This window comes from Mastomys coucha, unplaced genomic scaffold (assembly GCF_008632895.1).
Source record: "Mastomys coucha isolate ucsf_1 unplaced genomic scaffold, UCSF_Mcou_1 pScaffold16, whole genome shotgun sequence".
Taxonomy (NCBI): Eukaryota; Metazoa; Chordata; class Mammalia; order Rodentia; family Muridae; genus Mastomys; species Mastomys coucha.
The window spans coordinates 82,923,928-82,938,339 of NW_022196898.1; the positions used below are offsets into that span (position 1 = coordinate 82,923,928).

The 14,412-nt window shown below is 42.5% G+C and overlaps 1 protein-coding gene across 3 annotated transcripts in view; it reads right to left on the reverse strand.

Moving 5' to 3' along the window:
• Nfkb1 (nuclear factor kappa B subunit 1) overlaps positions 1–14,412 on the reverse strand; it is a 119,865-nt gene that overhangs the window by 77,592 nt on the left and 27,861 nt on the right. For all 3 annotated transcript variants that reach the window (XM_031375615.1, XM_031375613.1, XM_031375614.1), the window contains 3 exons: positions 11,582–11,660; positions 7,672–7,709; positions 3,612–3,710 (listed from right to left, as the gene is read on the reverse strand). In XM_031375615.1, coding sequence (XP_031231475.1) covers positions 3,612–3,710; positions 7,672–7,709; positions 11,582–11,660 — 216 coding nt within the window. The remainder of the gene's footprint in view (positions 1–3,611; positions 3,711–7,671; positions 7,710–11,581; positions 11,661–14,412) is intronic.

A 14,412-nucleotide genomic window follows, 5' to 3' on the forward strand; every position in this document is an offset into this window, starting at 1 on the left:
AATACACTCAGATTTTACACCACCCATGTGTAGTCTGTTTGTCAAAGCCGAATCCCGTGCCCACCTGGGCAGAATCCCTTGTCCCGCGGAACAGGGACCCCGCGAGAAATCCCGGTCTGTGGCAAGCAAGGAAATACTCCTAATAGGAAATGGTGGGTTTGGGGAGATTCCTAGAGCTGGCGTGAAAGTCAGCTTGATGCTTCAAATAGTCGGGAAGAAAACACCCAAACAAGATATAAGTTGACAGGCTCCATAGAGCATAGCTTGGTTTCTGCAGCCTTAAATCCTGACCAGTTCCCAAAACTTTGGAGAGCCCTCAGACCTACACTGCCATCTTCACATCACATCAACCACTAACCTTGCAGGGACCCTAAGGACAGCAGGGAGGGGTGCTTGAAGAGGCAGGGCAGGGACCGAGGGCTTGAGTCCAGAGAGACAGAGGTTGTGAGTGTGGGTGAAGGTGAGCCTGAAGACACCGACTTCCTGCAGGTCACGGCCTTGCTTGTGCAAGGCTATGGGACTGAGTCGCTCTCTCAGGAAGTGCGTGCACACACCTCTGGGATGGATTATGGGTGGATGTGCAGTAATTCCATGACACCACTGGAAGCATCTTTCTACAGACACTCCCACCTTTCATGCATGGCAGACTACAGAATTCTAGTGCCACAGAAGGAGAGAGTTCATGAATACAACACAACATACTTTTTGTTAGCATTCTGTATAAAGTCCACCCCCACTGCTCCTCCCACGGTTACCTGGCAACGGCCTGGTAGGCCTGGTCCTATAAAAGGGGCTGCTTGCCCCCTCCTCTCTCTCACTCTTGTTTCTCTCTCTTGTCTCTTCCCCCCTTGCTCTCCCTTTCTCCCCATTCCCTTCCCCCATCTCTCCATGTGGTCATGGCCAACAACTACTTCTCTACTCTCTGTTTCTCTCTGCTTTTCTCTCCTCTACTACCCTCTTAACTCCTTTCCCCATGCCCTAAATAAACTCTATTCTATACTATACTGGCATGTGTCTAGTCCCTCAGGGGGAAGGGATGCTGAGGCATGGGCCTGCCGAGACACCCCCTTCCCCTACACCAGAACATATTCTTATACCTCTTTCTCTTTTTATGATCACAACACTTTTTTTTTTTTTGGTAGAGGGCCAACACAGAAAAAACCCTACTTTTTCTCCTAACATCAGTTCTTAAGTAGTTATGATCAGTATCAGTGCTGACAAGTGATGCTCAGTGACCCTGCTGCAGATAAGGACACATAATTGCACACAATATTTATACAGAACACACACAGGTAGAAAATTCTAGATCTGACCCCTGATGACTTCTGCCTGTTTCTTCTTTGCTGTTCAAAATTCTCATCCTCCCTGTTTTGATTTACCACAGTCCTTCACGACTTGTTCCTGAGCTCCTGGCCCCTGGCCCCTCTGCTGCACACATTCACATGGGAGGGCCAGGGAGCTGCAGGGGAAGAAGCCCTGACCCTTTGAAGAGGGCCAGTTAATCTAAGCTTCGGTCTCTGGTGTTAATAAGTGTTTCCTGAGGTAACATGGGAAATTCGTGGCCCATCAGTGGTGTGGGATAATTGTTTGCTTTGCTGTGGTTCTGCATTCCTCTCCTAGCCTCCGAAGGACTGGAAGCCACAGACTGTCCTGAGGGAAATTTCAGGTGTGCAGTCAACTACACTGGGCAGACATAGAAAGCTGGTAAAGCATTTTCCTCCTAGGTGTGTGCAGATTTCTAGAGGAGACTGGAAAGTATGTTGGACTGATGGAATACCTTCCCTCAATGTGGACAGAACTATCTAGCTCTGTCTCTCTAGTCAGCTGGAAGCCCTGCTAGAGCAAAACACCAGGGAGTCCTCTCCTCTCCTCCCTCTTTCTACTGCCCCACCATAATGTGAGGGAGGTCACTCTTCATTTTTTGCCCCCTCCTGGGCATCAGGACTCCAAGCTCTCCTGCCTTTAGGCGAAAGGGCTTCTATTAGCATTGCTGCTCCCAGATTTAGACGGAGAGTCCCATCAGTTACATGGCGCTCAGGCTTCTGAGCTAGAATCCTGGCAGTATCCCTGGGTACATTTTACAGACGCCGCAGAGTGGGACTTCGTATTGTTCATAGCATCGTTCACAATTGTGACGGCTGAGCCCGATTCCTCTAGTCTCCCCCTCTATCGCTCAGTCAACTAATCGCCCGATTCCTCTAGTCTCCCCCTCTATCGCTCAGTCAACTATCTATCCACCCATCTCCACTGACCTGGTTCGACTTCTCTGAAAAACACTGTCTAATATAACTGTGGCCTACTGTGAACTAAAGCCATTGCACTTCTACATTTAATTACTGAGAAAAATACCATTCATTCCACAACTAGAGTGAAAACATAACCCACAGAACCCAGGCCAGGAGTTGAGTTTCGCTGGAAAGATAGAGAATGGTATGGCTTTTTTGTCTTAGACAGAGGGCAGGAACCTGGAAGGCGTAAACCTGGATGTACAACATTAAATGGGGGACAAGCAACCTAGGAGGCAAAACTGAAGATAACTTCCCCAGTGTCAGAATGTTGCTGAGGGCAAGAGCTGCCGGGTTTGCAAGCCGGCAGAAAGACAAAGGCTGAATGCTGGTCACATTTAGTCTAAGCCTGAATTACTGAATAAATAAGAACTTGTAAACCACCGAGAAGTTTTTAACTGTTTCCTTGCAAAATCATTGTCAGTCTCTGAAACACAACACTGGATTAGGAAAAATAGAAACTCTGAACTAGAGAAAGATATTCTCAATTAAATCAACAATGTAAAAAGTGAGAGACAGTGAAACTGCTGCCAACACCCCCAAGCTAAAGACAGTACGGCTGCACCCAACACCCCCACCTCCCTCTGCTCCCCTTGCTACAGAACTCATTCTGAGTGGCTGCACACGGTTCCTGCGAAGCACTTAGGCATAGTTCCTTACTTAACCTCTAAAACACCTTGTGAAGTACATGCTAGTGGTATTTGTGTGTTTATATGTTTGGTCAGTGAGCTAAGCCTGTTTACAACCTGTTCAGCCCATCACTTGCGTCTGAATTTATGATCTTAAATAATTAGTATACTACATAGCCGATATATTCTGCCAAGTGTCTTGTCATGAAATCTCTATAAACCCAGTATTTGGAATTTGTCTCAAAGAAATTTTTTATTTTCTTGTTTTTCTTAAGAGACAAGGGACTCACCTAGCACAGGTTGACCTCAAACTTGCTATGTAGCTGAGGCTAGCTTGGGATCCCTGATACTCCAGTCCCTAGCCTCTTAAGTTCAAGGACTATATAGGTATGTACATGGCACCTGGCTCAAAGTTTTACTAAAACATCAGAGAATATTAAAAAACTTTCAGATTAAAAGCCAGCTTTAGATCACTGGAGAGGTAAGTTTTCCTTAGTTGATGTTGGAACCATCTCACTAAGATGGAGATGTTAATGGTGTTTGACGATTCGTCATTTCCATGAGATGAATTTCTATTTAAAAATGATAATAACCATGTAAACACTCCCCCTTAGGGGCAAAGGAACATCCTAGTCACATTCACTTGAAGCGTTTGGCTTTTGCTCCTGGGCAGTGAGAGCAGTGGTTTCAAACTTACTTTGACCTGTGGGTAGGATTTCTTGTTCTTCTCGCTAGAGGCTCCCGGAAGCCCTCCGTGGGATGGGCCTTCACACACATAGCGGAATCGAAATCCCCTCTGTAGAGGTGAACACATGGTTGATTACTGAAAACAACATCCAAGACGTACATCCAAGTCTCTAAACATGCAAAACTCTGGAGGACAACTGTGCAGATGAGAAACGCTTTCTAAAAGCTATTATGAAAATGATGCACTGAGGTGTGGCAGAGAAGCCAGGCACCCGCCTTCAGTACAGGAGTGATGAAGAGTTTAAGCCTTTGGACACGTGTGCTGCAGTTTGTTTCAACTGGAGCCTCTTATTACCAAATTGCTGCTGCCAAGCTCTCCATCAGTAAAAGTTATGCTAATTATCTAAAGGAGTGCCTTTATCTGCTCTGGTCATGGACCATAGAGGTGTCTTTTTTAAAATTAGTTATTTTATTTATTTACATTCACCCCTACAGTTCCTCACCCTGTTCCCCTTCCCCCTGTTTCTGAGAGGGTGCTCCCCCGAATATGCCCCTTCCCCTGGGGCCTCAAGTCCTTGGAGGATTAGGTCATCCTCTTCCACTGTGGCCAGACTAAGATGAGTCTTTTAAAGTAAAGTCCATCAGTGCTGTGGACACTGCGACAACACCCGTGCTACACACGCTACAACACCACGAATCTAGCAGACTTCTCAGCATTTAAAGAATAAGATCATAAAGTTTGTAAAAGATTAATGTAACTGGGTTCCAGTCTCGATAATGCTCGAACTTAATCACCCGCAAACTAAACAACAGCATGTATAGCAGCAAGCTCCCCAAATGGGCTACCTGTAAGGATGGGGATCCACTTAACTGAGAAAATTCAAACACACCTTCAGGTTATAACTGGCACACATCTTTACCCCAGTGCTTGTGAGGCAGAGGCATGTAAATGGAGCTCTGTGAGTTTGGGGCCAGACAAGGCTACGCAGTGAGACCCCGCTTCCAAACAAAACAAGACACAATCCTCACAACACAACACAAATAGACAGTTACCACTGAGAAATGTGCTCTGGGACATCTAAAGATACCTAATCTACGTTTTAGTTCATTTCTACTCTCCATGTCCAGACAGTCTCCAAGAAAAAGAGTATTTCTAACTCAAAAATGTAACATAGTAGCTTGAATCACAAAATTTCTTTGTGGCATTGGAAAAATATGTACACTTTCATACCTTACGGAGAGTGACGTCTAACACTGTAACCAATGTGATTTCATTATATGGCGTGTGACACTACATATTATTCTTGGTTGAATAAGAATATTGATGGAGCTGGAGAGACAGCTCAGTATTTAAGAGCACTGGCTACTCTTCCAGAGGTCCTGAGTTCAATTCCCAGCACCCACATGGTGGCTCACATTCGATGTCCTCTTCTGGTGTGTCTGAAGACAGCTAAGGTGTACTCATATACATAAAATAAATGAATAAATTTAAAAAAAAAATATTGGCCGGTCTATACAAGGCAGCACTTATTCTGAAGGTTGTAATGTGCATGGTTCGGTTAGGTTGGTGCGAGGCTTCTGAGCCAGGCATGGTGGCTCACAACCGCCACCTTAACACTGGGAGAGGAGAGGTAGGCAAACTGCCACCGGTTTGGAGTCAGCAATGATGAAAGATACTTTCGTCTCAGAAATAAATTAATGTTCAAAATTAAATAAGAACCCTGGATGAAGATGATTTAAAAAAAATGCATGCTCTGGACACATTTCTAATTCTACTATTTTGAAATTAAATGTTTACTATCTACTCCTATTCATCTCAGGAACTCCATTTACTTAAAATGAGTCATTAACCTCAGAGAGGCTCCACACATCCAGTCAAAAAGCCTGACTTACATAAAACCTTCTTACTTTCACTGAAGCCAGATACCAAAATAAAATCAGACTGGCAAATAAACACGATGTTTTGCACATATAAGATTTTATACATTCAGACATAATGGACTAAATTTTGAATTCTGGAACTATACTAGCTGTTGAAACACATCATAAAAACCTATGAATTTGAGATTCATGATAATAAATTGTACATTAAAAACCTTTTCATAGTGATATGCTTAGAAAAATAATGTTCTGGGGCTGACAACATTGTTCAGTGGATCAGATTGATCCCCAGGACCCACATAGTAGGAGGGTACTAACTCCCCAAGTTGTCACCCAACCTCCATAGACATGCATGTGTACACACACACACACACACACACACACACACACACACACACACGGGGATGGTGGGGAGAAAAAGAGAGTGCACACATTAAAAAATAAATCAATGTGATTTTAATATTTTATAAAAGATGGGGGCTAGAGAGATGTCTCAGTAGTTAAGAGTACTATCTGCTCTCCCAAAGGACCTGGGGATCAATATGACCCACTGAACATGTGGGTTCAATTCCCAGCACCCACATGTTAGCTCACAACTGTCTATAGTTCCAGTTGCAAGAGACCTGACACCCTCACACCAATGCACATAAAATAAAATTAAATTAAAAATTATTTAAACATTTTTAAAGGATCTGAAAAACCTTTTGATGTATAGGTACACTTTGGACTCATCAGTTTTGTGAATTAACCCAATTTTACAAGCTAGGACATTTTCCGGGATTCCAGGGCAGAATCTCACGGAATTCAATGCTACCTGGAAGAGCTCTGAGAACAGTAACTTTATGTGAGAAATCACCTTTACAAAGATGGACACAGAGATAGAGCAAGGGCAGGTGTTATCTACAGCCTGGGGCAGGGTGTGTGTGTGGTGGTGGTGGGGAGGTCAAGAGGCCATCTGTAAGGAACCTGAACAATGGCCCCAGACAAAACAAGTTCCACATGGCATTCCTGTCTCTACAGTAAACATTTCCTTCTGATTTCCGTTTTACAAACTAGCGTGGACATCCCTAAGATGTTTCTACTATTTAACAGCTGACCATGTCAGAATTCTTTAGCACAGCACTGTATGCCCTCATCATTTCACTTCTTAGCAGTACATGTTATACAACACTACAACACAATGTGTTAACCCACTCTCCTGAGTTACAAGAAAGAACAGCCTAGAAAAGGCATTGAGTGCCGGGCGGTGGTGGTGCAGCCTTTAATCCCAGCGCTTGGGAGGCAGAAGCAGGTGGATTTCTGAGTTCAAGGCCAGCCTGGTCTATCAAGTGAGTTCCAGGACAGCCAGGGAGGGCTACACAGAGAAACCGTGTCTCAAAAAAAAAAAAAAAAGGAAAAAAGAAAAGGCATTGGGTGACATAACTCAGTAGGCCAGGTATGTCAGCCCCACACAGATGTGACAAGCATATCCAGTCAGAGATCTAGTGATTTGGTTCTCATTCTGTGGGAGGCTATGCTGTAACTCCCATCCCATAATAACTGAAACTTTCTATTGGCAGATATTGAAGATTCTTTTCTATCTTACAGAACTAGAGCCACACAACTTCTAATGAGTATATCTGCAGAGTTTTGAGAACACTGCAATCTAGAGGTATTGTGCACAATATTTAGTAGAAAGTGAGAGCGCCAGACAAAAATGAAACAAAAAAGTCCTCTTGCTCCAAAAAGCCTGTGATTAGAGCCAGAGGGGTGGGGAGGGAGCCCTAGTCCATTCTGATTTCTCCCAGGGCGTTTACTGCCTTAAACTACATATTCTATGCACAGAAAAGGCTAGAGTTTATAAAGGCAGGAGGAGTACCCTGTGGGCATGGACATGAGCAGTAGACAGGCAGAGTGGTTGTGAACCTGTGCCTGAATATTTCCTTATGAATGAGAATCACCAGTGCTTTCCCTGGAAGAGGGCTGATAAGCTAAGCTGGAAGAGAGACAGACTACCAGGGATTTATAATTAACTGATGTTTCAAGGCCATTTGAAAAACGCCTAAGAAAAATGTAAAGTAGGCACAGGAAGTTATTGCATAATACGTCAGGCTGTTGATTATTTAGATAAAACACCTACCTCTGTCATCAAATTTAACTACTATTACTCGGATGTAACATTACCAAACTCCCGACCCCTTTATTCTTACCTGCTTTGGTTGCTCTAATATTTGAAGGTATGGGCCATCTGTTAAAAACAAGCACAACACAAGAAAACCAAAAGAAACTGTGAGACCTCTGGAATCTTGTATGAAAGACAAAGCAAGCCAAATGCTAAAATTATGTTTTATAAACAGAGATTTCAAATTATAGGTGAATTTCTACTGATATATTTTCTCATATGAAATATTATATATATTATTTTTTAAAACAATATTTATTTGTTTTATTTTTTGCTTGCAAGTGCTTTGCTTGGTGCCCAGGGAAGCCAGATGAGAGTGTCAGGTGCTCTGCATCTGGAGTTGCAGGCGGCTGTTAGCCGCCATGTGATACTGGGAACCAAGCTTGGATCCTCAGGAAGACAACTGAACACTCTAAACTGCTAACCAACTGCTGCAGCCCCTAAGTTCGGCTTATTTTAACAGTAGTTTTATAGTTTTAAGTGAATAACAATAAATAAATGGCTTTTTCTGAATGGTGATGGTACATTGCTGGACCAAACTAAAGGTCAGATGGCTGAAAGATTCCAATGCCAGCAGCCCTCAGCCTCATGTCTCGACAAGCCTTTAGGGCACTAATACAGTTGAATACAGTGAACACCTCTGAGCGCTATGGCGTGTCAGGTGGCCTTCACCCGCAGATGACTTTCCTTCCTCAAAGAGAATTGCTCAGTATTAAATGAAGAACTGATGACAGGACCCTACAGGAGGGAGATTTTGGGCCACCTGCCTCTCCTAACACTGCTACTGAATTGTAGTCTTTCCCTTACCTCAAGCCAAGGTATGGCCGCCGTTGCCTAACTGGCTCGTTCCCTGCCCTCTGTGAGACCTCTGGGAAGAACTTTTCTTGCTTATCCAGGGCTTGTTTTGTTTTGTGAGACAGGGTCCCACCATGTAGACTTGGCTGGCCTGGAGCTCACTATGTAGACAAAGTTGGCCTCACACTCACAGAGATCTTCCTGCCCAGTGCTGGGATTAAAAGCATGGACTACTACTATCCTGGCATCTTATTCACAGCTTTTGATGCAGATATACTAAAATACCTAAAAGTGTGCTCTTATAAAGAACTCTGTTCTAAAACAGCCCAGACTTATGATAAAATACCGAAAATAATCGAAGATAAATGCATGCCAATTACTATGAAAAGGACCTCAAGGCTCAATTTATAATCCCATGATATCTGACTTGAAGTTTCAAAAAAAAAAAGAAATTCACAACTTCTGAGAGAATAAATATAAATGCTGTGATAAAAAATTCCCTAAGGGCCTCAGCTGGCTTCTAAGTCACAGTATGATAACCAATAGCTGTGAAATAGACCTATTCCATACTTTATATTTGTTTGAATGAAAATTAAGACTTGAATCTGAAGATAGTCTAGAAGAACACTCTGTGCTCATTTGAAAATTCACTTTCTCGGCTGAAGCTTAAGCCTTATTTTGCATAAGTAAATTTGAGAAGGGATAAAAGTTCAGGTTGTAATTTTTAATAAACTGTAACTTCAAAGAGAATATATTTTATCTTCTCAATATTATGAGTGATCAGAGAACACTAGAGACTAAAACTGTACAAGGAAGGCAATTGGGAACCTCATCTGAAGCTAAACAAGACAGGCAAATGGGTGCTTACTGATGGTCGGTAAAGTAGCAAATGCCGTCCGCTGTCTCAGGAGGTTCATCCCTTGACATCTTAAACTTTTAGAAAGGTAATTGCTAAATTTAAATTTCAAAAAGAAAATTGCCAGAACTGAACTTTTCTGAGGAAATAAAACTGATTCCTATTATGAATATCATACAGCTTGTATGACAATATTAAGCCATATACACTTCCTCCAGGCATCCTAAGAGCTTCCCAAGAAGCAAGGCCAGAAGGGAGCAGTATTTGGACAGATGCTGCTGAAATAGAGAGGGGAGGAGACATCCGTGCATCAGGCTCCAAATCTCTCCCTCTTAACAGCCTTTCTGAGGACACTAACGGGCTGGTCTTAGGCTACCCTTCCATATGTGAAATTCCATGTGGAGATGGGGCAGTCCTTCCCCTTAGAAGAGCACACCCAGGTGGAGTGAGGTAGAACACTGGGTCTGACACACAGGTATTTGTTTTAAGGCTAACCTCCTGTTGGCCACATTTCTGGGCCAGAAAAATGATCTTCCATTGTAAAAAGAAAACAAAATCACAACAAAATGACACAGATCCATCAGCTGTCCCTTGTCAGAGAGTTTCCAACACAGGGTTGGAAATACTAATACTTTGAGATTTTAAGAAGTTGAGAAGATTGAAAAAAATCCACGTGAAAATTACAAGCAAATACTGTCATAGTTAACCTTTCTACACCTTTAAAATTTGAACAAAACGTCCTGCCCATCTTGGACTATAAAAACCAGACAACACACTGAAACAGGCAGAGAGCCAGTGCAAACAAGGGGAACTTAAACTAGGAAAGCTTACACTAGGAAAGCTTACACTAGGAAAGCTTACACTAGGAAAACCGTATTTTCCATGCAGTTTTGAAGGATCCCCTAACACTCTGGAAAAGACACAACAATATGAACACTGACCACTTCCTGAGGTGATTCTTTTGATAATTTTATTTCTAAAAGGAAATTTTATTTCTAAAGGAAAAGGAGAACACATTTGAAAACCATCTCCCTCAGGATACCGTTTGGTATTCACGAGGCATTTTATAGAAACCTGTGCTTTTCCTGAGGGCAGAACCAAGCCTATAACATTTTCAATAAAGTAGAAATACTAAAGAAAGTACTTTGGATCTCAGAGTTTAGAAGTTCACAGGAAACAGGGTTGCCTCTGCTGCATTTACTTGGTCACAAGAAGGTGACCTAGAGCACACTGGATAGCTCAAGATCACAGATAAATGATGGTGGTTAGGAAATAACGTGTTTGGGGTAAGAACAGATAGGCCTCTGTGATGTAACTTCTGGATACCAGTGAGGAGGGTGATATAATAATTCTCTTTCCCACGTGTGTAGAAAAGTTTCTGAAAGGCAAGCGCTGGCACAACCGTAGTCATTTTAAATGAGAATGGTAAAAATTACATCACAAGACACAGAAATCTGGAGTACACAAAGCACTGCTGTCCACTTCAGTAATCGACAAATGCTTCTACACACATCTCCACCAACTAACAAGTTGCTGCTGAAGATGGCTTAGCTCCAACAGGCGAGCAAATCAGCAAAAGAGCTGTAGCCAAGGCCACATCCATGCCGGTCAATAATGAGTCTAAATGAAGTGCATGTGCCATCGCATAAGTGACCTTAAACAACTTGTGGATTCGTTAGTTCACACTCATGTTAGGAGGATTAGTTCTATAAGCTTTGTCTGATCAGAATATAAAGGTTACGTTTCCACTGTCTCTCCTGGGCCTTGTGTTCTGGCTGACATGGCCCGGGAGACAGAACTGAGGGGCTGAGACTAGCTCTGTGTGAGCTGCAATAGAGCAAAGAGGAGCACAGAAGGGCAATAAGACCCGGCGAAGAGGGAAGTCCTTACACTGGGTAAAGACGATGCTTCCGGGTATTCTAAGAGATACCAGAAACCACACTGGCTAAAACAACGTGCATGGGTGCCGGAGCACTTTTGTGAGACACATTTCCAGAAAGCATACTGAAAGGGTGGTTTTAAAACACGAATCACCACTTCCTTCCTATGAATACTGTTGAATTTTAAGAGAGACTATTGTGGCTGAAGAGGTGGTTCAGTGGTTAAGAGTGCTTGCGGCTCTTCCAGAAGGCCTGGGCTAGGTCCACGCACCCACAAAGTAACAGCTTTCCTTATAGCAATTTCATATAGACTTAGTTTGGGTTGATCCACATCTCCCTGACTCCTAACCCCAAATATTATTTTTAAGGGAAAGCAAAACAACAGGAAAAGGGGGTGTTTTTCTTACCCGTTGATAGTGGTATTTCTGGTGGATATAATTCTGCATTAAATATTGAATGAGTCAAAGCAGTGTTCAAATGAAACATCTATAAAGAAGAAAATACAAATATTTTAATTTCTCTTCCTTTTTATTAATACACAAAGCCAGAAAAATAATTACATGAATGAAAAATAGAAATAAAAACCTAAAAACAGGATTCCTGAAATCAGGATTTTAATCAGCCTTTCTGGGACCTTCTTAGGCCGCTGTGTGTGTAACTTATGTAACAAGGAATTTGAGGAGAATAACAGCTATGGGGTCCCTAAAGGCAAGGGCCTGGTGGATCCCACAAGCTGTACACCTTCAGAGCCAAGAGAGCTTCAGGCATGCTAGCCCCTTCAGAAATATTTGTAGAATGGGTGATTGGAACCTTGCACCCTCTTAGGGATCTGAGTTTATTCCATCCCAGAGGGTGGGGAGATGGCCCAGTTGGTAAGGTGCTTGCTGCACAGCACAAGAACCTGGAAGCTTAGAAGGCAAGAAATAAACACTTCTAGGAATGTAGCCCTGTTGGTGTCTAGACTCTGACATTTTTTTATTTTAACCTACAGAAGATATTTTTGTTGTTTTAAGTCCTAAGATTATGGTAACTTGTTACAGGAACAACACACAACTAAGAAAACTGAAAAGAGTGAACATATAACATTTTGGTAGAATTAAGCTCTACCTTGGTAAGTTAATACTAATAATTATTCTGAAAGGAATTTCCCCAATTAGCTCATTTAGAAATTCACATTTGTATGTATGAACTTAATATTTGACTCGTTCACCAGAAGTTTCTTGTTGAGATGTTTTTAAACAATATAGAAACCAAATTATCTCTTTCACTTTCTCTGGTCAGCTTGCAAGCTGGAAGTGAGTTTTTTTTTTTTTTTAATCCTTATTAGTAAATTGCTAGATATTTTTGGGTACCTCAAATCTTACTATGCCTAGTTAAATCAAGAATAAGTAGGATAGTGCTTACATGTTTATTACATTTGTGTGTGTGTGTATATAGTGTGAGAGTGTAAATGTGTGTGTAATGTGAGTATATAGGTGTGTGGTATGAAGTGTTTGTATGTGTGTGTAGTATGAGTATGTGAGTGTGTGGGTTTGAATGTATGTACATGTATGTGTGTGTAGTATGAGGATGTGTATGTGTATGTAGTGTATGTGTATATAGTGTAAGAGTGTGGATGTATGTATAATGTGTGTGTGTGTGTGTAGCGTGAGTGTGCTTATGTGTGTGTAGTGAAGGAAGTCAAATTCAAGGTGTCTTTACTCTCTGAAAAATCTCACTGGCCCCTAAAATGTAATGTTTAAATGTGAGTCACCTCAAATCTACTTTTGAGGGATGCAAACTTTCAATTGAGGAGCAAAAAGTGTGCTATACTTCAATCCTTAAAAGCAAAGCACACCTGTGCCATTCACTATTTACCACGAAAGAGATACTGAATGGGAAACTATGTCTTAGAACAATAGGTTCCAGGCCACACAGAGTGTCCACCATCTCTGAGCAAAGAGAACAACCTCAAAAAGCCATCCTCTGCTATGGTCCTGCCTCTGACTGCAGTGAGCAGGCTGGGGGAGAAGTGCACTAAGACAGAAGTCCTGTTGCACACAGCATGTGGTGTTTGCTTGGCGACGGGTGGAGAACAAGCTGCAGTGTGGCTAGACCATGGAGGACACCTCCCTCAAAAAACGCAAACTTCAGAAAAGATAAACTTAAGCTCAAGACAGGAAAAAAAACAAAACAAAACAAAACAAGAAACTTTAAAAGCCTTCAAGGGCCTTCCCTTCCCCTGCAATTGAAATATCAGAACATGCCCACCCCGAGGATTAGCTCAGAACTGCCCACACAAGGCACTTTCAAAATGACTGCCCTCAGCATGTCTTACTCTTTTGTGGCATAAAAGACCATCTCTGGTTGACAAGATTTCCTGTGTACAGACAGGAAAGCATGATTTGAAACCAAGCAGACGCAGCCTTCATGGTGGTGAGGTGAGAGTTGGCCTTTGTTAGAAGAAGCCCATTAAAAGTGAAAGGTTAAACAAGGGGTTTGATCGAATGGTTGCCAGGTGTCTATTATGCTGCAATAAAAGAAAACACCCTTAGGTTTCCTCAGTATCACCATTTTATAACACTGTCAGGAGCAGACAGTGACCTGAGATGCTGTGTACCCTCACTCCAACCAGCTGGGTGAGAAGATGGCCACTGCGGCTCTGACTGGGGCTCCAGGGCCGCGTGACTATAGAAACACCAGGTCTCCCCAAAATATTTCATTTTCAGTTTTATTTTTGGCTGACTCTTTGCAAGCATAAATTAGGGAAATGGTAGTCTCAGATGTTTACCACCAAAATTTAAATGTGAAGTACTAAGGAACGCTGAGCCAGGGCAACTTGGTAAACAGTGTCCCTGTACTGTACTTGGTAAATCGTGTCCCTGTTCTGGTTTTGGCTTTCAAAGCTCAGCTTAGACCTCCTCTGGAAAGTCATCCTTAACCTGCCCTTTCCCCAAAGGAACACACAGCAATCCCTCCCACTGCCTCGGTCCCTCGGTGAACCAAGGCGACATCCACAGACCATGTGGAAACTGTGGTTGCGTTCCTCCAACTGGGATGCAGTCCTGAACTCAGTGGGCATATCACCTGATTCTTCCTCTCTCAGATGGTAATGTCCCGCGCATAATAAAGTCTCAGCAAACAGATACTAGTATTTTAAATAGTTTAAAAATTCAGTACAGCCCACTTTCAATGTTACCACTGTAATCACATCTAGAAATTGCTTTCAAGAGTCAGCTCTATGCTCCAGATATCCTAT